The 27,954-nt window shown below is 37.4% G+C and overlaps 2 protein-coding genes across 3 annotated transcripts in view; both read right to left on the bottom strand.

Annotated features, from left to right (window-relative positions):
• LOC117914297 overlaps positions 1–17,708 on the bottom strand; it is a 75,097-nt gene extending 57,389 nt beyond the window's left edge. For both annotated transcript variants that reach the window (XM_034829566.1, XM_034829565.1), the window contains exon 1: positions 17,091–17,708. In XM_034829566.1, the coding sequence (XP_034685457.1) occupies positions 17,091–17,369 (279 nt within the window). In that variant the 5' untranslated portion in view covers positions 17,370–17,708. The remainder of the gene's footprint in view (positions 1–17,090) is intronic.
• A 6,341-nt stretch (positions 17,709–24,049) lies between these two features.
• LOC117914827 lies at positions 24,050–25,766 on the bottom strand. The gene is made up of 2 exons (XM_034830313.1): positions 25,279–25,766; positions 24,050–25,069 (listed from the first exon to the last, which is right to left on the bottom strand). The coding sequence occupies exons 1-2, from the start codon at positions 25,576–25,578 to the stop codon at positions 24,707–24,709; spliced, it is 663 nt and encodes a 220-aa protein (XP_034686204.1). The 5' UTR covers positions 25,579–25,766; the 3' UTR covers positions 24,050–24,706.
• Positions 25,767–27,954: the final 2,188 nt, after the last annotated feature.

Genomic DNA, 27,954 nt, shown 5'->3' with positions numbered 1-27,954 from the left:
AATGGATATTTTTACACAAAATATCTCACTAGCGGTAAAAAAAAAATTAATCAAAACTCATAAAAATATTGAAAAAACTTCAACAAATGATAAAATAAGCAATAATACACATATTGAAATTGTTTTGTTAAATAAATTTAATATATATAAAATAAATTTGTAATATTAGGCAATAATATACTAATTTAAAAACACATCAATATTAAAATGATAATATGTTTGGTTTGAATATAGTAAAGGATAAAAAAGATATAATAATATTTAGATAAGTAGTTTTTATTTAAAAATATTAACAATGTTATTTATGAAAATATATTTGTCTTGTCTTTAATTAGTATACAAAAATAATAATAAGATAACTAAAATTAACTTGTATATAATAATTTATTTTATTTTAATTTATTTATAATATAATTTATAAATATATTTATAATTTATAAAAAAATGTTATAATATATAAAAGATTTATATAATTCTATATACATATCAAACACAAATCTACATATGGTTCAATGGCATAGGCCATCCATGACAAGTTCAAGCACCTAGGTCCAAACCTTGCTCATGTCCTATTTGAGTTTTTTTTTTTTTTTTTTTTTTTTTTGAAGAGTAAATAAAAAGCAATCGCATATCAACAATTTGAGAGAAAACAATGCACCATGGGCTTGGGCTTGGCTAGTTGTATGGGCTTAGATCAACTCCAGGCCCAGCCTCAAAAATATTAAATTTTGGCAAAACTAAATTGAAAAATGTCCTGACGTGAAAAATTGTTAATAATAGCAAAATATTGATGTAATATTGATATATTGCCAATTTATCAGCAAAAAATGAGAAAAATATTCAAAAAATCGGGAGGATGAGATATTCATCCTACTTGTTGTGTCAGGATCATCTGATACTCAAAATATCGACGATATTTCGCCAATAAATCGAGACATTTGAATCCTTGCTCACAATCCTTTTTTCCCTTAGGCCTAACCTAATCGATTTTTATTAGCCTTCCTCTTAACAAACCTTGACTTCCCAACTATAAGCCTTTTGGTCCATCCCCACACAAACAACCTCACACATAGCATCATCCTTCATGTGGTTGTCTTCTATCACATCCCTTCCCTCTGACACATGGGCTCACTCCAATTGCTCACCACCAAAAGGGTAGACCTACACCTAACCTATTACAGCCCCTAGTGCTCCATGGGGCAACCTACAATCTTCCCTTTTTTGCTATTGTAGGTTAGCTAAACCCACTCTCATTCCAACACATGAGCCACCTTCCAAGTCTTCTCAAACCTCCACCCCGCATAGCTCCACCAGCAACAACCATGGTAGGATCTCCCACCACAATTAATGGTGTAACAAAGCTTCCCCATCATAATTTGCAAACTTCCCAACACCTTCCATCTATTTAAGTTAGTACCCCACATGCCTCACCAAGTTGCTTAAAAAAAGTCCTTGTCTCGTAGGAAAATAAAAAAATCCATAATTTTTTCCAAAGCTTCCTCTGCTTTAACTCCTCCCTTGTAGCAATGAAACTCTAAGGCACATTTATCTAACAATAGCCCCTTCCTATCGAACATTCTTATCCCCTCTTGTAGTACCCTCTCAGCTTCAAAACTTAACTCAAATTCAAACAATATGTGACTCCAACGTATCAAGGCTAGGTCAAGGTAACTAGCTCATGCCTTTGAGAATGGTAAAACCAAGGGCTCATCTTAAAAATCTCCCCATCCCCCCACTAGACGATGACTTAGAACTTGAATTTTGTTGAAAACATAGTTTTAAAAGGCACAGGGTACACCTAAGGTGCACAGTCATTTTGGAGCATAGGCGCAAAGAACAACCCAAGGCACAAGCTTTAGTGAAGGGAGGCACACTCTAAGTCACAATTATAATTTTATATAATATTAGAGATTTTAGCATGCAAATATTCATCCTAAACTTATCAAATATTAGCCAAAGAATTAACATTTAAAAAAATATAATTTGAAAAAATAAATAGCAAATATATGAAAATATCTTCACAATAAATAAAAAAATAGTTTAGTAACTTTAGTTATGACTATAATAGATAGATTGATCAATAAATAAATAAGTAGATGATAAATGCCAAATAAATAAATAAAATAGAAGTATTGAATAAAATAAAAATATTACCTAACTAGATTAAAAAAAAATGAAAATTTTTCAAAAAATACCAAATATAAATAAAATATGAAAAAACATGGATATAAACCTTGAAATATCAGTGGTGGGTCACGAGTGCATTATGCAATGGAGGAATCCAATAAGTATAACACCCACTAGGTACGTAATATGCCACACGCCTCTTTCTCCATCTTTTCTTCTCTTATTCCATCTCCTCCGCTTGCTAATGTCAAACCTTAATTTGGGTCGTATTTTTTCACTTTTTAACTCCAAAACAACGTGTTTTGATGTTGGCTTTAAAAAAAAAAAAAATTAAAAATCTAGTTCAAAACAATGTTGTTTTAGCCAAGAGGGAAAAAAAAAAGGTAGAGGTGCCCCTTTGGAAAGCCTTATGCCTAACTCAAGGTGTGTGCCTTTTGTGCCTAAGTCACCCCACATCAAAGAGGTTGCGCCTGACCTCAAGCAAGGTGCAAGCTCGCGTCGTGTCGCCTAGCACCTAGGTGCACCTAAAGCCCATCTTTTAAAACTATGGTTGAAATAGCTTAAAAGCCCAAACCAAAGCCACACAACATCTCCCACTCCTTCCGATCATCTTTGACCACATCCACAAAAGAGACTCCACTCTAAGACTCTTAGTTTCACAACCTTGGACAAGAGATCAACTAGCTTTAGATTCCTTAGCTGATCAAGCAAGCATCACTTTAAGGCTCCTTAGCTTTCTAGCCAGCACTAGCCACCACCAAGACACTCCCTCCTTTTGGAAACACTAGGAAGCATCTTTTTACCTTCACTAAGCAAACAAAGCACAAAAGGAATCTCCTAACATCATTGCTTCTTGTTCCCTCTATCCAAACTTTCTGAAACTTTTCAGGTTCACTTTTCAGGTTCATCCATATTTTATATATATATATTTTTTTTTTATAATCGTGGATGTCCGGGCCAGCTTACGCGCACCTCGACTAATCCCACGGAGCCCTGAAGTTAACGACCGGGTAAACCTCCAGTGGCCCTGAGGGGACTCGAACTGGTGACCATTGGGGAGCAAACCCAAGGCCAGACCAACTGAGTTACCCCTCAGGATTATCCATATTTTATATATATTGTGAATGAGGAAATTACAAAGGATATTTATAAGCTTATAACAATAAGGAAAAGAAGGAAGTAAATCAAAATATTCCTCTAATTATCCTATAATCTTTCCTAAATTCTCAACACTCCCTCTTATGTTGAACAATAGATATTAACACTCCCAAATTGTCACAAATAGAATCAATAACTTCTTGTGGAAGGGCTTCAATGAAGATATCGATGAGTTAGTTCTTTAAAAATACAAATGGAGTAATGATTTTTATTGACTCCACTTTTGACCGAATGAAGTAACAATATACTTTGATGTATCTAGTCTTTTCATAAAAATAAGAGTCCTAGCAATATGGATTGTCATTTGATGGTCACAGCAGACAGGAGTAGGATCTATGAAGAGAGAGAGAAAAAGGATGAATCCCTAATTATTGTTATTGAAAAACTATTTAAAAAATACACATTGGACTTGGGTATTGAAGAATTTCTGAATTCCTTTATTGATACTTTAGGTACACACCATACACATATATATACACAATTGACAGAATAAGAAAAAATCAATCTAGCTTGATTCTCTCCTAAAATTAGGAAACTGAATCATCCTAAATGATCTCTCCTTCTTTATTCCTAAAATACTTTCCTAAATTAAAAAACCCTAACTTTGAATGCCAAATTTCAACACTCCCCCTCAAGCTGGAGAATATATATCATATAATCCCAGCTTGCAAGTTAAGTCTTCAAAGTTAGGCCTAGGTAAAGCTTTGGTGAGGATGCCTGCGGTTTGGTGCTTGGTAGGAACATAGTTCAATCTAACCGTCTCACTAGTCACCTTCTCTGTGATGAAGTGTCTGTCAATCTCAACGTGCTTGGTCCTGTCATGATGCACGGGGTTCTTTGCTATGCTTATAGCTGCCTGATTATCACACATCATCAGAATTGGAGATGAACTCGTTTGCCCCAGTTCACTAAGAACCCTTTTTATCCAAATCCCTTCACAGATTCCCTGTGCAAGAGCTCTGTACTCAGCTTCTGCACTACTTCTGGCTACAACTGATTGCTTCTTACTCCTCCAGGTAACAAGATTTCCCCAGACAAAAGAACAATATCCAGAAGTAGACCGCCTATCAATGATGTTTCCTGCCCAATCCGCATCTGAGTATACTTCAGTGTCACGGTTCTCTGTCTTTCTGAAGAATAGACCTTTCCCTGGTGTCATTTTTAAATATCTAAGAATCCTGTAGACTGCTTCCATGTGTTCCTCAGTGGGGCTGTGCATGAATTGACTTACAGCACTCACTGCAAAGCCAATATCTGGCCGAGTGTGTGAGAGATAAATCAAGCGCCCGACGAGCCGCTGATATCTCCCCCTATCTACCGGTGTACTTTCTTTCTCGATACCAAGTTTCTTCTGACTATCCATAGGAGTATCAATTGGTTTGCATCCAAGCATACCGGTCTCCTTAAGAAGATCGAGTATGTATTTTCTTTGAGAGACTACAATTCCCTTCCTTGATCTAGCCACTTCCATACCAAGGAAATATTTCAAATTTCCAAGGTCTTTAACTTCAAACTCCTCTGACAAATACTTCTTCAAATTCTGTAATTCCTCCATATCATTCCCAGATAGAATAATATCATCAACATAGACTATCAATATGGTCATTTTCCCGGCATGAGACTTCTTGACAAATAGAGTATGATCAGCCTGACCTTGTTTGTAGCCCAGCTTCAGGACTGCTTTTGTGAATCTATCAAACCAGGCTCGGGGAGATTGTTTAAGGCCGTACAAGGATTTTTGGAGTTTGCAAACCTGATTCCTTGCCATACTTCCTTCGAAACCAGGTGGTATTTCCATGTAGACTTCCTCTTCTAGGTCACCATTTAGAAACGCATTTTTTATGTCCAGTTGTTGCAAGCACCAATCTTGATTGACAGCCAATGAGAGAAGAATCCTGATAGTGTTCAGTTTTGCAACAGGAGCAAAACTCTCCTGATAGTCTATCCCATAGGATTGCGTAAACCCTCTAGCTACCAAACGAGCCTTGAATCTCTCGACTGATCCATCTGCTTTGTATTTTATGGTGAAAATCCACTTGCACCCCACGGGCCTCTTCCCAACCGGCAAATCTGTGATAGTCCACGTCCCATTCTTCTCAAGTGCATCAATCTCATCTTGTACTGCCTTCTTCCATTCTGAAATTTTTAATGCCTCTTGTATTGTGTTGGGAACCTGAGTATCATCAAGAGAAGTAGCAAATGCTCTGTAAGATGGTGATAGCCCTTCATATGTAACATAATTCCCAATTGGGTGATCTGTACATCTCCTAACACCCTTCCTCAATGCAATCGGCAGAGTAGAATCATCAATGCTGGGAATTAACACCTCTCCAGCCCTATCCTCACCTATGTTCTCTTCAGGAAGACTTGAATTGGAGTCAATATATTGGCCACATGTTGACTGTGATCCGTGCTCTAATTCCTGTCTTTTCCTCCTCCTGATGTAAACTTGTAAGTTCTCATTAGCAAGTTGTGGGGCTATAGGTTGAATAGGCATGGGAGACTGGATGGTCACAGGAGATGGCTGGACTGATGACGGTATGGGTGTGGACAACTCAGTGGGCGCGAATTGAAGAGGATTTGGTGACTCTGAGTGAAAAGAAGGTACACCCTCAAGAAGAGACTCCCAAACTTGATGTTCATTCATGCTCTCCCCCTGAACATGAGATTTGGGATAGAAGAAGACATGTTCAAAGAAAGAGACGTCCATGGTGGTGTAAAATCTTTTGTTGGTTGGAGAATAGCATTTGTACCCTTTTTGGGTTGGAGAATACCCTAGGAAAATGCACTTATTCGCTCGAGGAGCAAATTTGCTACGATTTTGAGGATACACATGAACGAATGCCGTGCAACCAAATACTTTGAGTGGTAAATCAGAAGAGGCTGCACGGGTGTGAGGAAATTGTTTTAAGAAAAGTTGACGGGGGGATTGAAAGGTAAGCACTTTGGATGGCATACGGTTAATCAAATAAGTAGCTGTGAGAATAGCTTCCCCCCAGAAATAGTTTGGAACATTAGAGGAAAACATAAGGCACCGGGCAACCTCCAAGAGATGTCTATTCTTGCGTTCAGCCACCCCATTTTGTTGTGGGGTGTCAACGCAAGAACTTATGTGGATAATGTCGTGATTTTGAAGATAAGTACTAAGACTACTAGTAAAGTATTCCTTTGCATTATCTGACTTGAGGACTTGAATTTTGGAATTGAATTGATTTTGAACCATAAGATGGAAGGTTTGAAAAATGTGCCCGACCTCTGACTTTTCTTTCATAAGGAAAACCCATGTTACCCGTGTATGATCATCAACGAATGTCACAAACCATCGAGTGCCAGAAATATTTTTTATCCGGGAGGGACCCCACACATCACTATGTACTAGAGAGAAAACAGTCGAAGGTTTGTATGGGATTTGAGGATAGACTGTTCGAGTATGCTTTGCAAACTGACAAATTTCACAGTGATAAGATGCTGGATTTTTATTGATAAATAATTTGGGAAACAATTTTGCAAGGTAAACAAAGCTAGGATGACCAAGGCGATAGTGTAACATTATAATCTCACTATCTTTATTGACCTTAGAATTTGACACAGAATTGAAAGACTCTAACATACTCTGAGACTGTACGCAACTTGCTTGAGAGACTTGGTTTGAGAATTGGCCACATGAGAGGAGGTAGAGCCCGGAACACAGTTCAGCACTGCCAATCATCTTCCCCGATTTCAAGTCCTGAAAAACACACAAGTTTGGATAAAATTTAGTAACACATTGGAGATCACGGGCCAATTTGCTAATGGACAAAAGATTACAATCCAAGTTTGGAACATGGAGAACAAAGTCAAGATATAAGTCTTTAGTAAGTTTTATAGAACCTGTCCTGGCAATTTTTGACTTTGAACCATCAGCAATATGGACGGATGAATGACCATTACTTGGCTTGTAATTTTGAAGAATGGTAGCATCTCCTGTCATGTGATCAGAAGCACCTGTGTCCACTATCCACGACTTCATTCCTCCTCGATTAGCAGTGAAAGCTACACCGGTAGTACTGCCACTGCCAACTTGGCTTAATAGTTTCTGTAGCATCTCCATCTGCTCTTTGTTGAATGGACTCGGCTCGAGAACAGAGGTGCTCTCAGAGTTGGCAGCCACGTGTGCTCTGCCATCTCTGTCAGACCGTGGCTTTGGTTTCCAATCAGCCGGTTTGCCATGAAGCTTCCAGCAAGTCTCCTTATAATGGCCTGGTTTCTTACAATAATCACACCAAGGCCTATCCCGTTTCTGACGATCTCCACCACTACTATTAAATGACCGAGTCGCAAGGGCAGAGACATCCAATGTTGGGGCAGGTTGCTCTTTGGATCCCATCATCACTTTCTTTCTACTTTCTTCACGCCTAACCTCTGAAAAAGCCTCCCTGAGACTTGGCAGGGGTTTAATGCCCATGATTCGGCCTCTAACATCATCCAATTCCCTGTTTAGTCCTAGGAAAAACTTGAACAGTCTCTTTTGTTCCACAATTTTCCTGTATGTTGCTGCATCATCAGGACATTTCCATGAGTGAGTCTCGAATAAGTCAAGGTGCTGCCAATACCTTGTGAGTGTGTTGTAATACTGAGTAACTGTCTGCTCTCCTTGGCGGAAGTCATGTAGGGCTGATTCAACCTGAAAAAGTTCTGAAATATTTTCAGAACTTGAGTAAGTTTCTTTGGCTGCATCTCATATGTCCTTTGCAGTCCTAAACAACAAGAAATTTTCACCTATGTCATTATTCATGGAATTGATAAGCCATGACATGATCATGCTGTTTTCAATCTTCCACTTCCTGAAACCCGGTTCTGTAGTTTCTGGCATGACTGCTTCTCCAGTGAGGTACTCATCCTTTCCTTTACCGCAAATGAACAGCAACACAGATTGTGACCACTGTAAGTAGTTATGGCCATTTAATTTGTGTCCTGTGATGAGAATAGGAGAGGAATCACTACCACCAAGGTTTGGAATTTCAGATCTGCCTCCTAATTCTGGTGACGTGACGCTGGATACTTGTGATGATGCCATTCCGTATTTCGTCATGGACCGGAAAGGTAGAAGAACACTTCCCAAGGCACGTGCAGGGATTGGAGTTGAGGAAAAATAGCCGGAGGACGTCGGAAAAGCTGATCGGAGGGCTCGCGGAGGCAAAAAGACCCCAAAAGAGGCACGTGCAGGGCTTGGATGGCAGAAACAGGTACGTAGGGTGGCTGGTCGGCGTCAGGCGAGCTTGGAGTAGGAAGCGCGTCGCCGGAAAGTGGCTCACGCGCCCTCACGCGCCAGCGCGTGAGATGCAGTCGCCGGCCGGAAAAATGCGCGTGGGAGGCGCGTGGATGGTTTTCTGGCTCCGGTGTTTTTGGAAAAGTTGTAGATCTCCTCCAGACGCTCCTTGCGGTGTGAAAAAAAACCGTCGCCGGAAAAGTTCACCGGAAAAGTTCGTCGGCGGTGAATGTTTTTCTGACGACGATTCGACCGACCGGAAAGCGTTTTTCTCCCTTGGCTCTGAGAACAGGGACTAATGACCGGAATGAGAGATGGTCGGATTGAGAGATGGCCAGAGAGATTTGGCCGGAATGAATGACGGCCTGAATACGAGGTGGCCAGAAGGGATTAGGGTTTCAGAAAACTGGCTCTGATACCATGAAGAATTTCTGAATTCCTTTATTGATACTTTAGGTACACACCATACACATATATATACACAACTGACAGAATAAGAAAAAATCAATCTAGCTTGATTCTCTCCTAAAATTAGGAAACTGAATCATCCTAAATGATCTCTCCTTCTTTATTCCTAAAATACTTTCCTAAATTAAAAAACCCTAACTTTGAATGCCAAATTTCAACAGGTATATATACATGTTAGTAGGATCCACAATACAATAAGGAAAGACTATACACTATCTAACACTCCCCCTCAAGCTGGGGCATATATGTTATATGTACCAAGTTTGTTACAAATGTATTTAATTCTAGGACCTCTGAGAGATTTAGTAAAAATATCTGCTAGTTCATCATTTGAATTGACAAAACTAGTCGCCACACATCCTGATGCGATTTTCTCTCTAATGAAGTGACAGTCAACTTCAATGTGTTTGGTCCTTTCATGGAAGACTGGATTGGATGCAATATGCAAAGCGGCTTGGTTGTCACAGATGAGCTTCATCTGTTCATCCTTTCCAAATCTCAACTCCCGAAGAAGATGTTTCAGCCATATGAGTTCACATGTTGCCAGAGCCATAGCTCAATACTCGGCTTTAGCACTAGATCTAACCACTACATCTTGTTTTTACTCTTCCAAGATATTAGGTTACCTCCAATAAAAACACAATACCCGGAAGTGGAACGTCTATCTGTGGGTGAGCCAGCCCAATCTGCATCTGTGTAACCAACAACTTGGGTATGACCTCTGTTCTCGTACAACACACCTTAGCCTGGTGTGCTTTTGATATATCGAAGAATGCGGATTATAGCATCCCAATGGCTATCACATGGTGACTGTAGGAATTGGCTAACAACACTTACAGGAAAAGAAATGTCGGGACGAGTAATGGTGAGGTAGTTCAGTTTACCCTCAAGTCGCCGATATCTCCCAGGATCTCCTAAAGGCTCTCCCTGTCCTGGTATAAGTTTGACATTTGGATCCATAGGAGTGTCTACCGGTTTACAGTCTAACATACCGGTTTCTTCCAAGATGTCTAAAGCATACTTCCTTTGGAAAAGAACCACACCGGAACTGGATTGAGCTATCTCAATCCCTAAGAAATACTTGAGTTTCCCCAAGTCTTTAGTCTGAAAGTGGGTGAAAAGGTGTTGCTTTAGTTTCTGAATCCCATTCTGATCACTGCTTGTAATGACGATGTCGTCCACATAAACTATCAGATAAATACACTGCCCCGAAGAGTTATGATGATAGAAAACGGGATGGTCTGTTGTACTGCGGAACATGCCAAACTCCTGAACAACAGAACTAAAACGGCTAAACCATGCTCGAGGAGATTGTTTCAAGCCATATAGAGAACGGCGTAACCTGCACACTAAACCAAACTCCCCCTAAGCAACAAAACCAGGTGGTTGCTCCATATAAACTTCCTCAGCAAGATCCCCATGAAGGAAAGCGTTTTTAATATCTAACTGATAAAGAGGCCAAGAACGCATAGCAACCATGGAGAGCAATAGACGAACAGAAGCTATCTTGGCAACAGGAGAGAAAGTGTCACCATAATCAGAACCATAAACTTGAGTATAGCCTTTAGCAACCAAGCGGGCCTTAAGGCGATCAACCTGACCATCAGGGCCAACCTTAACTGTGTAGACCCAATGACAACTGACTGTAGATTTACCAGAGGGTAAAACAACAAGATCCCAAGTGCCATTGGAGTGTAAAGCAGTCATTTCATCTACCATTGCCTGTCGTCAGCCTGGATGGGAAAGAGCCTCAAGGGTGCTCTTGGGAAGAGAAACAAAAGATATAGCAAAAACAAATGCAGAATAGGGTGAAGATAATCGATGGTAACTCAAAAAATTATAAATGGGATGAGGATTACGAGTAGATCGATTACCTTTCCGAAGAGCAATGGGTAAGTCAGCAAAAGGAGGCAGAGCCGAGGCAGGAGAAGCCGAAGGGATAGGAAGTGAGTCAGCAGGTACCTCAGCCAAAGAAGGAGGAACAGTGACACGATGACGGCGATGATAAACCTGAAGTGGGCGAGAAGGCACTGCATCAGGTGGGGAGATAATGGGAAGGGGTAAGACTTCAGAAACAGGAAGAGACTCAGAGGTGGAGAAGAACGATGAGTCCTCAAAGAAAGTGACATCAGCGGAGAGAAAGTAGCGATGAGTCTCAGAGGAATAATAACGATAACCCTTTTGAAGTCTGGAATATCCCAAGAAGATGCATTTTGTGGCTCTGGCAGAAAGTTTGTCCTGTCTAGGAGTGAGAATATGAACAAAGCAAGTACAACCAAAAACACGAGAAGGAAGGAAATAAAGTGGTTGGTCAGGGAAAAGAAGGGAATGAGGAATCTGATCATGTAATACAGATGATGGCATACAATTAATCAAATAACATGATGTAAGATCAGCGTCCCCCCAAAAACGAAAAGGAACATGACTATGGAGAAGGAGAGTACGAGCTGTCTCAACAAGATATCGATTCTTACGTTCAACTACCCCATTTTGTTGAAGAGTATGAGCACAAGAAGACTGATGAATGATCCCATGTTGGGACATAAATGAAGTAAATGGTGTAGAAAGATATTCCCTGGCATTGTCACTATGCAACACACGAGTAGAAATATTGAACTAGGTTTGGATTTCAGCATAAATTTTTTGGAAAATAGAGAATAACTCAGCTCGATTTTTCATTAAAAATAACCAAGTACATCGAGAATAGTCATCAATGAAAGTGACAAAATACTGAAATCCTAAAGTAGACGCGGTCCGACAAGGACCCCAAACATCAGTGTGGACAAGTTCAAAAGGAGACTTTGCCCATTATTCAAATGCTTTGGGAACGAGACACGAGTATGTTTCCCAAGCTGACAGGACTCACACGCAAACGACAACAAAGATGAAAAACTAGGGACCATTTTCTGGAACTTAGATAGACTAGGGTGGCCCAGGCGACTGTGAATGAGAAGGGGAGCATCAGTGGAAATGCAAACTGCAGGAGTTGAAGGCGCGGTGAGGTGATAGAGGCCTTGAGACTCACGTCCTATGTCAATCGTCTTCCCCGTACTCTGGTCCTGCAAGGTCACAAATTTATCAGAGAAAGTGATAGAACAGTTAAGAGTGCGAGTTATTTTGCTGATGGAAATAAGATTAAAAGGACACTCAGGGGCATAAAGGACCAAATGGAGAGGTAAGGAAGGGAGAGGATGAGCGAAACCAAAACCTTTAGCCATAGTTTGGGAACCATTAGCTAAAGTAACAGTAGTTAAGGCATAGGTAATAGTAATAGAAGAGAAAAGATCCTTATTACCAGATATGTGATCAGAAGCGCCAGAATCTAGAATCCAAGGTCCAAGAGAAGATGTGTGGGTAAGACAAACAGAAGCATTACCAGTCTGGGCAACAGAAGCTGACTTGGTGGCCTAATAGCGGAGATAGTCATCATACTCACTGTCAGTGAGGGAAATACCCTGAGATGTGGAGGAACTGGGAGGCTGAGGCAACTGAGGATCAAATGACTGGGCCACGTGGGCAGTGCGGGGAGGCCGCCCATGTAACTGATAACACCGATCACGAGTGTGGCCAAGCTTATTGCAATAGGTGCAATGAGGACGTTGGCCTCTACCTCAGTTACCACTGCGTCCTCCTCGAGAGCTAGTTTGAGAAACTAACACAGAAGAATCTGAAGTGTTATCAGATGGCAAAGTCTGAGTGGAGGAGATACGGAGGAGGCGAGCAAACACATCATCCAAGGATGGAACGGAGGAACTACCAAGAATCTGATCGCGGACGGTCTTGAGATCTGGACGGAGGCCAATAAGAGTAAGAACCATGAAGAACTTGTCAATCTGTGTTCGTTGATCCCCAACATCAGTAGTAAGAGGCATCACGGTCAAGAATTCCTCCTTAAGAGAGGCAATCTGGCCAATATAAGTAGATAAATCCATGTCTTGTTGTCTGACATTGACAATAGAAGAAGCCACCTTATAAAGACGTTGGATATCATTCGTGTATAGCCCTTTCGCCTTATTCCAAAATTTAAAGCATGTTTTGTAGGCCCGAAGATGAAGCAGAATCTTAGGATCAACTGATTGTCATAACATACTACATAACTGTGCATCTATCTTCCTCCATTGTACTCTGTCAACCTCAGGGATATCCGCTTCCTGCGTAACAAGGTGATCCTCATAACCTTGACCCATAAACCAAAGCTCCACAGAGGCAGACTAGGACAAATAATTTTCACTCCCAATCAATTTCTCCGAAGTAATCATAGGAGATCCAGATATGACAGAGGAAAAAGTGAAACTTTTAGTAGCCATATCTACTTATCTGGTGAACGAAATACATTTGGATCGAAGAGAGCCCTAATACGGCTTATCGCAAACTTCCTAAGACATGTGCAGGGCTCGGGGTGGAGAGGAAGTCACCGAAGGTCGCCGGAAAGGCGGTTTAGAGGGTCGGCGGAGACAAAAAAAAACCCAAAAAATGCACTTTTAGGGCTCAGATGACACAAGCGTAGATGGAGGGTGGCTAGACGGCATCAGGCGAGGCTGGAGGTGGAAGCGCGTGGCCGGAAAGTGCCCCACGCGCCCTCACGCGCTGGCGTGTGAGATTCAGGCCGTCGGAGAAGAGACGCGCGTGGCTGGGATTCTTCCTCCGGTGCTTTGAGAAAAGTTTAAGATCTTCTCCTTGCGCACCTGATGGTATGGTCGGTGTCGGAAAAGGACTTCGCCGGAAAAGTCGCCAGCGGTGAGGGTTTTCTGACGACGATACGGTTGATTGGAAGCTTTAAGAGATGGGAAGGGTGACCGGAATGAAACACGGTCACTGAAAGATTTCCTAGAATGAATTCACGGATAAACCGGAAATAATTAGGGTTTTTTTCTCCCTAAGCTCTGATACCATGTGAAAAGAGAAAAAAAAAAAAAAAGGAGAATCCCTAATTATTGTAATTGAAAAACTGTTTAAAAAATACACATTGGACTTGGGTATATATATACATGTTAGTGGGAGCCACAATACAATAAGGAAAGACTATACACTATCTAATAGGATCAAATACCGATATGCCCAGTTTTTGCAAAAAGATTTTCAACCAAGTTAACTCGCATATTATATTTGTCATTGCCTAATACACTACCTATGTGCTGGAACGAGCCACAACTAATTGTTTCTTACCTTTTTAGGTTGTGAATGCCCCCAACAAAAATACTATAACCAATTGTTGATTTTTTATCATAGGGAGATGCTACTCAATCAAAGTCGGTATATCCTTCAATACGAAGATGTCTTGAGGATCAATACAAAAGACCATGACTAGAAGTTCCCTTAAGACATTTCAAAATTTGCATCCAGGTGGGAAATCCCTGAAAATGTCATAAATTGGCTAACAATACTGGTTGTATAAAAGATATAAGGTTGAGTAATGGTTAAGCAAATTAGTTCCACCAATCTTCTATACAATTTAGGATCATCCACCAAACCACCATCATTCATCAGTTTTTAACTGATTTTCATAAGCATAAAAATAGGTTTGCACCAAGATAACTTGTATCTCTCCAGGCACCAAAAATGCAATTCCTTTGAGACATGAAAATACCTTTCTTTAATCTTGCAACTTTAATGGCTAGAAAATAATGAAACTTACCAAGATCTTTAGTGCAAAAGTTGGTAATCAAAGTCTCAATCCCCTTCTAATCACTCCTAATAATAATATCTACATATACAACCAAGATTATAGTGTCATAATCTGTCTTTTTTTTTTAAAAGTACAAAATAATCAGCCTGAATTCTGGTTATGCCATGGGATTCTACCACTTTGATGAATTTTTCAAACCATGCACAAGAGATTTTTTGAGTTATGTTCCATTCAATTCACCATGAAGGAAAACATTTCTAACATCAAGTTGACAAAAGGATCATCTAGATTTATTGCCATAATAATTACTCGTACAAAATTCAATTTAGCTACAAGAGCAAAAGTCCCCCCATAGTAAAGGTCATACATCTAAGTGAATCTTTTGGCCACCAAACAAGCTTTCAATTTATCAATGGTACCATCTGGGTTTTGCTTTATGGTCAAGACCCAATAACAACCAACAACCGCAGCATTAGTAGACTTAGGAACAAGATCCTAGGTATGATTCCAATGTAAAGTGTGCACTTCCTCTTTTATTGCTCTCCTCCAACCAAGATGAAAAAGAGTTTCATTATAAGACTTAGAAAGGCTTTGAAAGAGAAAGATAAGTTATCATGAGAAACAAAATAGGAAATTAGTACAAGAGCAAACAGCAATGGGAACATCAAAAGTAGGATCTAGAGACACCACGGGGATTGGTAGAGGTGACAAGAGCACTATGTTTACTTTTAAGAGGAGAATGTTGATGTCATTTGCAAACATGGGACATCTAATAAGAAGGAATGCCGAGAACTAGAGGGTGAATTGGTTTGAAAAGAAGAGGCTCAAATACTTCCTAACATAAAATAATATTGCACATCCTCGAAAAAGGTGACATGAGAACAAACAAAATATTTTGAAGAAGTAGGACTATCATGCTAATATCCAGTTTTAGTTCAAGAATAACCAAGAAATAAGCATTCATGGGCTCAAAGGTCTAATTCATCAGGATTTAGGCTCAGATTATGTCCAAAATAGTCACTATTAAAAAATTTTGGAGGAAGAGGGAAAGGTTCTTAGTCATGAAATAACATCTGAAATGAGGACTTTCCAGGAAGTACATCTTATTTAATAGGAAAGCCACCATAACAACAGCATTACCACAAAAGAACTTAAAAAAATTCATTTGAAGCATTAATGCATGGACTATAGCAAGAATAGGACCTTTCTTCCTTTTAGCAATTCCATTTTGTTGAGGTGTATTGATACATAAGGCAAAAATGCTTTGATACCATGTTGGAGAAAAAACAAGAAGAAGAAAAGGAAGAATTCATATCATATTTTATACATATTCTGAATAACAAGGTTACAAGGACATTTATGCACCTATAACAGTAAAAAAATAATAATAAAATAATAAAAATAAAAATAAAAAAAGAAAGAAAGTAAATCAAATTTCCTACAATCTTTCAGAAATCTCAACATGCTAAGAGGTCGTTCAAATTCAAAACTACCACAAAGAGGACTTCAAAATCAACCAGAGTTTTTTTTCAGAACAAGCTTGATTTACATCCAATTCAACTGCTCTTGTACAATAGGTACATTCATGAGAAGCTAAGGCTTAGTTAACCTTATCCTACTCCTAGATTGAGATTTGTACAGGAATTTGGATTTGTTTATGTGTTGAAGGGCATTTGTAGGGTTGCAACTGGGAAATCATCAGATTTTATAAACAAGCCCCAAAGAAACAGTGCACCAAAATACACAAGACATTAAAATTTGCATCAAAAGGCGCTGCCAAGAAAAAAAAGAAAAAAAACACAAAATACAACTCCCTTTTTCTTAGCGAGGACCCAGACAATCAAAAAATGCCTTTAATTGATTTTATTGATTGGTTGGGTTTTTAGTAAGAGAGGGAGTTATTTTCTGTGTTCTCTCTTTTTTTGGTTATGCCTTTTTATGCACATTGTATGTATCCTGTGTACTGTATGTGTCCTGTGTACTTTGCTATGTTGTTTCTTTAACACTTGCCTATTAAATCTTATTATTTCCCTCTCAGAAGGAAAAAAAACAAAAAAAAAAAAAATACAAAAGTGGCAATCCTGCAAGCAACTTCTTGTGTTTCTGAGAGCATTTAGTAACTGTCAATAACTGTTGATGACTGCATTTTCTACCTTCCTAGCTGAGAAATTGTTGGAGGAATACAACTCATGGATGCTGGTTAGAGTTAAATTAGGGGTTTGCACAGACCCACCAAATCAATACAAGAGTAAGTGGGAGAGGTGAATTAATTGGAATCTGACGACAAAACCGATTAGTTGGGCTAAGATTATAATTTTAGAAAGACACAATAAAGCTATATTAAAAAAAAAAAAACATAATTTCAAAATGCTGTTTTTCTTTTCTTCCCTCCATTTTCCTGGAAACCAAACAGATGCAAAATGAAAGAAAAAAATAAAACTAAACAATTAACTTCTCAAATACCCGTCTCTCCTGGCGAATAACAGCATCAACAATGGTGGTCTCGTCCGGAGAAGCGAGGATCATGATGGCAGCCGCTTCTTGGGCGATTCCAGCTCGAATAATGGCAATGACCCTCACCACAGAGGCCAATGAAACAACCAAATAAGGAAGAACACGGTGACGCCCACAAGGCGGGTACGCAAGAAATACCAGAAACACACCAAGAATGACCACGACCGCGTTCGCTATCACCAAAAATAGATAGACCCATCTCAGGCTTCGGAGCTTTGAGACCCACATTTGGCCTAATTTGAAGGCAAAAGTTCAAGAAATTGTTGGTGACAATGGGCATAGAATTTTATGCATTGAGGATAACTGGGTCAGGTGGGTGTCAATGAGCATAGGGTTTTATGCATTGAGGATGATCGGGGGCATGGCTTTGGAGCTCTGACACCCACATGTGGCCTATTTTGGAGCCAAAAATTCAAGAAAATAGGGATTGGGAAACGGGAGTGCATAGGAAAGGCGTTTTATGGACTGACATTTGCGGGGATGAGTAGGATTTCCAGGCACGAGATGATTGGTTGGTAGTTTATGATGCGTCTGGCTTCACGCTCTAACAATTTTGCATTTTGTGAATCGCGGGGTTGCGTGGGATATGGTATAAGTGAATGAATGGGCTCACGGGTGGAGTTTGTGGGGTCTCTCCACGTGCCCCTTTCAAGCTCAAAACATTTTGATCATCTAGGACAAGTATATAACCCATTTGAGATCATTAAATTTAGGTCAAAATAAGTTCCATCTGACACCAAAAGTGAAAAGGTTTCCTTCTCCCACAGGGTCAGACAAAATTGGCAGCTCGAACTCTCAGTGAAAATCTATAAGTCAAGTCATTAAGACTTCTGACATGCGTGATCAATCACGCCTAACATAAACAACTGACAAAATTTCATTTAGCTCTCAAGTTCATGTCAATTAATTGCTACACATAATCCTAGACGTTGATTGATAGACAACTGCATAGTCCGAGATCTTGACACGTCAACAGATGACACCCATCAACCGCCCTTAACTAAGATGATTGTCCAGCCACCCTAAGGACAATCATCATTAAAAAAAAAAAGGTTAAAATACATAGTTAGCACCAATGTTTTCAGAACTGGACCGATGATCGAACCGGAAAAGTTACCGGTTCACGGTTCACTGGTCGGACCGGCGGTCGAACCGCCATTGAACCGGTGAAGTCATAAATATATAATTTATATATTATTAAAATTAAAATAATTATAAAAATTTTAAAATATATATGAATAAATTAAAAATCAATAATATTATCAAATTAAATCATATTAATATTTTTAGTTTTTTTAAATGAAATATGTAAAATATTTAAATGTGAAAATATTAAAAATGAAAATTTAAACTAATTTTATCATTTTTAAAAATATTATATTATTTTTATTTAACATTACAAAAAAAATTTAAAATATAATATATATTATTTTGTTTAGCATATCAGATAACAAAGGCTGTGTAGCCGAGTGGTGCCTAGGATGCCTTCCGACCTTGGGGTCCAAGTTTCAATTCCTTTTGGCTGGGGGACTTGCTATTATTTTTTTCATTGATTAGGTTGGTTAGGAATCCCACATCCTGCTAAGAGAAATGAGGGTGCAAAGGTTGCCTATAAATGCTATCCACATTGAAAGCCAACCATTGCCTCATTGGGTGGGCTGCTCAAAGCTAAGCCCAACATATGGTTGAGTGGGGTTTGGGCTTTGTCATGATGAGACAAGGCCCAAAATGGGCATTTGCCAAATTTTAATGCAATGGAGCCTTTAAAATGGAGGTTCAAATTGAACTGTTCGGTTCAATTAGAACCGTCTAGTTCAACCGAGTCACTGGTCCGACAGCCGGTTTTGGCGGTTCGTGGCCGGTTTAAATCTTAAGCGGTTCAATAGGGCAGACCGGACCGGAATGGTGACCGGTCGATGGTTGAACCGGTTGGACCGGCCGGTCCGGTCCGGTTTTTAAAACATTGGTTAGCACTATAATGGGAATGTCATCAATTCTATATAAACCCCTCAAAAAGCAATATAAGTACGATTACTCTATCCCACAAAATAGTTATTATTAAAAAGGTTAGAGTGCATAGTTAGCACTATAAGTACGCTTACTCTCTCCCACAAAATAGTTAGAATTACTCTTGTCTAACTTAAGTTTCGGAGGGGTGTACCCGGACCACTCGTCCGAACATCCTTTTATGCAAAAAAGAAGCTCATTTAGCTCTAGTGCAACTGGACAAACTCTTCAAAAAACACGAAGTAGGGAAGAAGTCCTTCTAATTTCAGCGAAAGTAGACGGACCTGACTCCAGTTGGCTTAGCATCAACAGAGTTGGCACGGTTTGGTGGTCTCTTATCCATTTGATTTCGCAAATTCACATACCAAATGAAAGTAGTGGTGAATATTTTTGAAAGAAATGTTCGATTAAAAGGGTTGAGATCATTCATACCCATAAATGAAAAAAAAAACTTTCTTATATTGAAAATTATACATATAATCTTATCGATAATACCTACAATTGAAAAAAATAACTTTCATATGTTGCAAATTGCATATATAATTTTATTTTGATATTTTTACTTTCAATCTTTGTATCAAAAAGTGTTTGATATAAGATATGAATTAAAAAATTGTTTGAAAGTTAGTTTTGCTTAAAAGATTTTATATTCCATGTTTATGTTTCCATAAGAGGAAGGTCATTTTTTCGAATTTGTATTTTTAATAGCCCTTTTTAAAATCATTTGGCTTTCACAACTCTCATATCTTAGTGAGTGGTCAAATGCAACTTGCAGAAGGCTAACTCTTTGGTTTTGGTATTGTGGTACCCAATGTTGAAATCCATCATCCTTGCATCCTTTCCATCAACTTCGTTAGGGTATTTAGGAGCAAACTTTGTATTCTAGTACTTGCTTGTATTGTGAGTTAACCTGACACTCAGGCTTTAATGAGGAAAAACGAAGCTAGTTGCATGCTCAATAATCTTCATCTCAAACACCATTAACTATTATGACTCATCTTACAGCACTGTGATCCTAACATGGAGACTCTTTTCCTTCCCCAGAAGAGGAGAAATCAGTACTAAATGGGACGAATTCAAGGAATGAGGTATTTTAGAGATGCAACTTGAGAAACCGAAAACTAGAATAGATTCTATGAGAGGAAAGACTTCCCACCACATGTTCACATAATAGTTCAAGGATTGTCAAGCATCCTATTCTCCTGCCAAATCCTAGATGTCAAGGTAACCCATCCCTAAATTTCAAGTTTATGATGACCTGGAGAATTCCACCACTTAATGATACCAATACAAGGAAATGGCCCTTTGAAAAGTTGTCCCCACAAGTTCACAGGACCAACCTTAGTTTGATCCATAGCCTTCCAAGTGGGCCTATTTCAACTTGTCTAAAGGTTTAAAGTGTATTAGTTTGTCGTACAAGTGTTCCTCCCATCAGCATTGTGGCATCAATACTTTTTTCAATATTGGTGTGAACAAGGTAGAGACTTTCAGGGAACATGTGCGACATTAATTTTTCGGCCATGTTGGTACAAGTAAAAGCATATGACAATGCAATGGCTCAAATTGTCTTTAAATGAGATTTACCTCCTAACTCTAATTTGTATAGATCATTGCATGAGAAAAAACCTACAAGTATGGAAGAGTCCTTCTCAACAACTTAAGTATGCCAGGTTAGAACAAGATATGCCTGCCTCCTAACCTAAGGTTGTATTAGGCCCCAGCTAAAGAAAAAAGGTAGTTTGTGGAGTTAGATGCACTATAGTGAGGCAAACAAAAGGTACTAAGAGAGATGTTAAAGGAAAGCCTAGATTTAGATCAATGAAAAGAAATACAAACTTGATGTTAAGGGTAGCAATTCATGTTAATGTCTCGTATTCGTGTCATGTTAAAGTCTAGGTATTCGATGAAATAGGTCAACCCAAACATGATAAAGAATAATAATCGGGTTAAAAATATAAACATAAATATTATATAATTATTAACTAGTAACATGTCATTTAACTCGTTTAATAATCAAGTCCTTATATTCAATAATAAGATTAAGTCAAATCTTGTATTAGTTTATATTATTAACACTCCAATGAAACATGTTTATAACTTAATTAACATATTTATCAAAGCAAATTTAAAATAAGTTAAATATTTAAAAATTATAATTAAATCAATAAACATATTTATTAAATGAGTCAATTCCGATCAAATTCGTTTTATATAAATAAACTCAAAAACTACTCATTTATTAAATGGGTTATGCAAGCTGATACAACTTTGATTCAAATACAATTGAAGCATGACAAGGATCGGCATTGTGTGTATCATATGATGTAACAACTATATGTGCACATATATAAAGTAGGCAAATATAATCATGTCTCAAAAATAAATTAAATAGAAAAAATAGGTAGGCCGGAAATATATGGAGCATTCGGAATATGCAATAGAATTAAAGGATGCATAAATCTAGTATACCTCACAATGCTATAATATCTCCACCATCTCATTTTTCTTAATACTTAAAATCTCTCCCTTATCACTTGACATAAAATGGGATTCTAATCATATTTGTTTTCTTGAAATTAAATTTGCATGCAGTTGATGTTTCTACTATGATACATGGAATGTGAAATTTTCGAATAAAAAAAAAAAGTCATGAGATAAGCATTTGATTTGAAAAATCTGAGACTAGGAATGGTTTTGATGTCCAAGATTTTAGTTGTCAAAAGCAAAAAATAATAATAATAATAAAAATAACTAAATAATAGGAAAGAAAAAAATGATGTTAAAAAAAGTTAAGTGGTAAAAAATTCTCAATATTATAAAAATTAACTTTCACCTATGTGATTAAATTAACAAACAATCAGTTTAATTTGTCAAACAATGATCTCAAAATCCAGAAGTTATGTAAATTCTAAAACCTAATTATAAAAATTTGAGAAAAATTATAAAAATCACTTCATTTATTTGAATAATTTAGCATTTAAACTTTTTTTTTAATGTGATGTTAATCTCAAAATCATTGCTAAAGGTTTTTTGCAATGAGTATCTATAGACTCCAACCTAAAGAGGATCAATAGGATGACATGAGTACCTATCTTATCCCGATGAGTAGGTAGCATGAAGAAGATACTTGGATATGAAGGTGGAAATTTCATATTTCGGCTACGAAAGAATTTTAAAGATGACTTGAAATAAATGAATTTGTTGATTTCTTAAAATAAATGAATTTGTTGATTTCTTTGAATTTGAGTGAATTCGAACTTAATTTTAATGAAACAATAACTTGGGCCATCAAATGGGGTTCTGGTCATATTTAAATCAAACTTACAAGCGATGTTTCTATTGTTATAGCAAAATATGAAATTTTGGAAACAAACCAATCATTTAAAGATTTTATGAGATAATAAATAAAAAATTACATTAACCAAAAATCCATTTGTTCTTGAAGCAGCAAATACATTGACTTCAAATTTCACTATATTATAATTTAGTGAAAGACAAAGTAATTATATTTGAGATTTATTCTCTTGAAAATTAAGTTGCAAACATTTTTACAAAGTTAATCAAGGGAAAACATTACTCAAATTAAAGAAAAGAATATATATGATGAAATTTAAAGAGCTTGATTTAAGGGAGATAACGTGGAAATCCTAATTAAATCAAAACTATATTTTCTTAGTATATTAAAATTATTAATATTTGAGTTTACTTCTTTTTAGGATTTGGAATCTTTATTCTAATAGGAGTTTAGTTTTTATTACAATTAGGTTTTTATAATCATTCATATATATATATTTATCATCTCATTTATTGTTTTTCATCTTTTTTGTATAGAGAAATTATTCTTACACCAAAAAGATAATTTTTAGTTGCTCAAATTAATTGAATCATGATATGGGATTCTAGTGATATTTTTTTTTTCTTGAAATCAAATTTATAATTAGCAATGTTTCTACTATGATAGCAAAATGTGAAATTTTAGAAATAGATTGATCATTTAAAGACATCGAACATAAGATTTTTAAAAATGAAACTTTAAAACATGAATTAAAAAAAATTCAAATATGAAGAAAGACGGCTAACTACCAAAATGTACTTTTTAGCTTATGAGACATGACAATGCAATATAGCCAATGTCTCTATGTTTGTTGGTTCAACCACCAATTCCTCCAACCCTTCAAAATATTTTAATTTAGGGATGAGATGAAGGGAAGTTGGTATGACACTAGGGATCACCTTGATGTGCAAGTTACTCACTTTTGTGGTTAAATATTAAATATTCAATTTAATATATGAGTTGAAGGTGATGTCAAAGTGTAAAAATTATTAGGTTCTCAAAACATTTCATATTCTCCTACTTTTTGTATTAACACCCTAAATCAAGAACCTCTTACTCCATTGAGTGTCTCCTATTTTTTTTTTTTCACATCCCTATCTATTATATATAGTATTTACAAGTGTTTTTCATCCCATAACCTTTTCCTCTAGTGATATAAAATATTTATGGAGATATTTCTAGTAATTTTCATTAGTTTATAAAAAATATTAATATTATAATAACAAATCAATTTAAAAAATATTTTATATAATATTCTTTAAAAAATGAATTTTTTACTAATTAAAAATTTGGAATGCTTTCCAACAATGTTAATGTGAAAATTATGCTCAAATTTCTCCTAGACCCTTGTATGGTAATTTTTTTTTTAATAAAAATTTATGGTATATATATATATATATATATAAATGTGTTGATGTTAAGCATACAAAAAAATATAGGGATTGAATCGAGATAAGGATGAAAGCATATAAATGATTGTTGTACATTATAATTTAGTATTTTAGTGCAGCATTTTAAGATCTCATGGGGTTGAAATTGACTTTGAAAAATGCAAGATCCAAGGAGGGAATGGAGATATAATTCTTGCAAACATAATATCCAAATCACACAGATCCCAAAGCTGACCCAATGAGTTGGAGACACTTCAGCCATGGGTAGCACCTACACAACTTCTGCATTGGAAACTGAACAAACTCTATGCTAATGTCAGCCAAGTTTCCCTCGCATTGATTTTGTCTTGAAAAGGTGACCGTAGATCCAAAATCTGTGAAAAATATGAGCTTCAGTCCCATCATTAAGCAACTGTACCGCTCCTTCAGACCCCAAAACTATACCATTGAGCATGCAAGCCAGGATGAGCTAGCTTTGTAAATATACTAGTCATGCATAATCTATCTGAATTTCAGTTCACTTTTAGTACTCCCATATATATGATCCACACATCCATGTATGTTCAGTCATTTTTCGGTATGTATAGATGAATTCCATCCAAAGTTGTAGATATGATCAGAAGACAAGTAAATTGAAGGGGGAAAGCTTTGCATAAATTATATTTACTGATCATTTAGATACATCATCATTGAAAACAAACATAAGATAGGGACATCAAAGGATTGGCTTGATCCCATATGCCTCCAGAGGTCTTTTTTCTTTTTCTCTCTTTTCTTTTTTTTCTTTTTTTTTGAGGGTTTTTCTATATTTGTTTTCTGGTTGAGGATGATGACTAATTCAAGAGGCTTAGGGTGTCCAAGGACTTGATGGGAGGGGCTTTTGAGGTTGGGATTTGTTGGGTAGGGAGGGAGTGGACATACTTGCAGTTGGGGCAAGATGGGGAGGACTTGGAGAGTATGACTAAGAGATGGCAATTCAAGCATGCCAAAGCCACCATGTTGCTGCTTGAGGAGCAGTGTTGGTGCTTCTTGGAGTGATCTTGAAGCCTTTGGGAGTCAAAGCTGCTGCATTTTTCAGGACAATTTGAGAGTGTTGAGATGTTGAGCTCAAGGTCTAGCTTCTGCTGATTATGATCCTTTGGGCAGTTCCAGCTCTTTCTCAAGGTCTTTCTGTTGAGATAATACATTCTCCCTGACTGCACCAACAGGAATATACATATATGACATCCAAGAATCAAAATAATGTACTTGACTTCATAGATGCTTTATAAAACTCTTTGTAATTATGATGCAAACTGATATGTAAAACACTATACAGATTCTTCACTACTATAGAAATGCTTTGTAATTAATGAGAGCTTCCGTAAGAAAAAATGAGAGAGGAGAGAGGAGAAAAGAGTAGTACTTCAAGATCAAGGCATTGCTCCCAATCCAATGGCAAGGGGTCTTTGAGTTGAAGATCAACACTAGTTTGAATCATGGGGTCACTCCTATCGAACAGATGATCTGAAAACTTCCTCTTTTTAGAAGGGTAATTGGTTTCCGATTCGGAAGATGAGCTATTGGTGCTTTTGTCAACCACGTGACGAGGGGATGGAGCCAAAGAGAGCTCAGGGAATTCCATTATCCTCCAAAACTGCTGGCTCTTCTCCGAATTCTCTTCCTTCATGTGATCAATCTCTTGTTGCATGAACTCCTTCATCATCCTATCCGTCGATCTCCAAGCAATTGTGTCGATATTTGGGAAGATCAAGCAGCAAATAGCAAGAGAAGGCAATTGAGAAAGAAGAAGAGAAGAGAAACCCAAGTGAGGAAACTGAGGGAACAGAGAGATGGCCTAGTTTAGGACACCAAAATTCTCCTTCTTTGGATTGCAAGAGTCATGCAGCAAGGGCTTGTCTACTTAAGAGGGGTTCTTAAATTGCCTTCATCAAACCTATTAAAAGGAGGGCAGGCCAAGCATTAAAGGTGGCAAGTAGAGATCACTTAAATGCTTCAAAATCCTACTCACTACAACATTTAAAACCCACACTCTAACACCAAATTAAATTCCAACTTAAATCTCAACACCATTCTAAGTTAAAATCCTCAAAAAAAAAAAAAAAAAAAAAAACAACACCACCTTCATTACTCACTTCCCAAACAACCTTTTGATGATTTAAGAATGTCACAAAAACATATATAGAGATAAAGAAATCATGTCAACTAAGCACACTAGCCCTACCATTGGTGGGTCAACCATTTCCGGGGCCTAACACAATTCAGGGCCACAACACATTTGAGGTTTGGTGGTTAGAAATAGTAATCAATGATGTGGTTACACTGCTGCTGGCCCTTTTAGAACTGATGAGTATTAATTCATAATGCATGCAATGCAACACATCATATATATCACCAGCTAGCTTCATTTTCTCCTTACACCATAGATTTAATTCCACTGCAGCTGCCTTCATGAGTACTCCACCAAGAAATGGTGAAAGCCAGTAAAATCCAGTCGTTTTCTCGTGTAATTCTTGGTTTGCGTGCTGCTATGCATACGGGGAGCACCAACTATGAGGCAGCCACCTCATGATGATCAGTGAAATGTGCATATAGGGTTTGGTGTTATAGCCAATTTGTGCTTCTCAACTAACTGTTTAGACTTGTGGCAATGGGAAAAGAGAGATCAGAACAGTAGTGATGAAACAAATCCAATATTGGAACTCAGGTGGGGACTACTCAAATATTGCTGTTACACTGCATAACATACTGAGTCTTGAAACCGCTCCTTCATTTCTCAGTCATAAAGACACATCAAAAAAATTAGAGGGTGGAAATTAAGGCAATGGGAGTGGATGAAAATGAATTCAAAGTCAGAGACAAAAGCAAGTAGCAAGACCATAGTATAGGAGTATAAATGAAAATGCATGTGAAAGGCGAGTGTATATTTAATACTGGAACCCATCTAGGTGTGATGAATCTGGCCTCTCACCAAAGTCTTCATACAACAGTAATTGACCAGCACCAGCTCAAGTTTAAATTGCATACGCATATATGATCAATTAGTTCAGGTCCCATGAGAATTCAATATCACTAAAATTTCTTCATTTCAACTTCTACTTGCACTGAAAGCAAGAACCTACCATTGTATCAGCTATTAAACATATATATGTATACTTAAATTTATCTATTTGTCCCATTTTAAAATAACATTCCTATAATCATCATTGCCTATCGTTTTTTATAATAACCCGTTTCCAATCATATAAATATTGTTCACTTTGACTCTAAGGAACGCTTACAACTACAAAACGTGTCTATATGACTAAGAAAAGTCAATTCATATATAGTCTCAAGAACCTTTTTTTCTTATCTGATATATATGATATCATGTTTTTCTATACGTGTAATTTTATGTTCATCCAACTACCTCTTTTACTACAATCTTAAATGGATTTCTTGACCATCTCATTATGTCTTAGAAGACCGTTGAAAACAATTTCTTTTCCAAAAAAAAAGGCAAAAAATTTATTCAAATCGTTTGTAATGCAATTCATGATATACATGAGATGGTACCATCTCATAAACACAAGATTCAATTCAAGCCTTATATACTTTGTACTATGACCAACAAGAACCCTATCGTTACATAGTTCATGCGTCACCCCATGTGTCAAAACATTACCGATTAAAAACCATTCAAAATTTGTCTATGAATTCATAATTTTTTTTTTTTTCGCAACCTCCTGTCAAGAAAGATTGAAGTGAGGGAGTACTTTCCGGATGAACTTTGGTTGCAACAACTTATGATCACCACAAAATCTTGCAATTCATTGGTGTGGGTAGACGCATTGAATGGCTTCATCGAAACCCCAATTTGCAGTAAATGTGAAAGCAGAAGACTGCAATTGCATATTCTCATAAGAGGTTATTACGTACACATAACTTATTGGCCCTTTGCTTACATGGGGTTCACGGTTTTTTAGGTTCTCAATAAATTCAACCCACTCTAATGTTTCCTACTTACTAGATTTATTCAACTATAATAAAAGAGGGGGTTGCCTCCTCCTATATATATCCTTCTTAATTTATGACCTCAATA

This window comes from Vitis riparia, chromosome 5 (genome assembly GCF_004353265.1).
Source record: "Vitis riparia cultivar Riparia Gloire de Montpellier isolate 1030 chromosome 5, EGFV_Vit.rip_1.0, whole genome shotgun sequence".
In the NCBI taxonomy this organism is placed as follows: Eukaryota; Viridiplantae; Streptophyta; class Magnoliopsida; order Vitales; family Vitaceae; genus Vitis; species Vitis riparia.
This window is presented reverse-complemented; position numbering and strand designations above follow the sequence as displayed.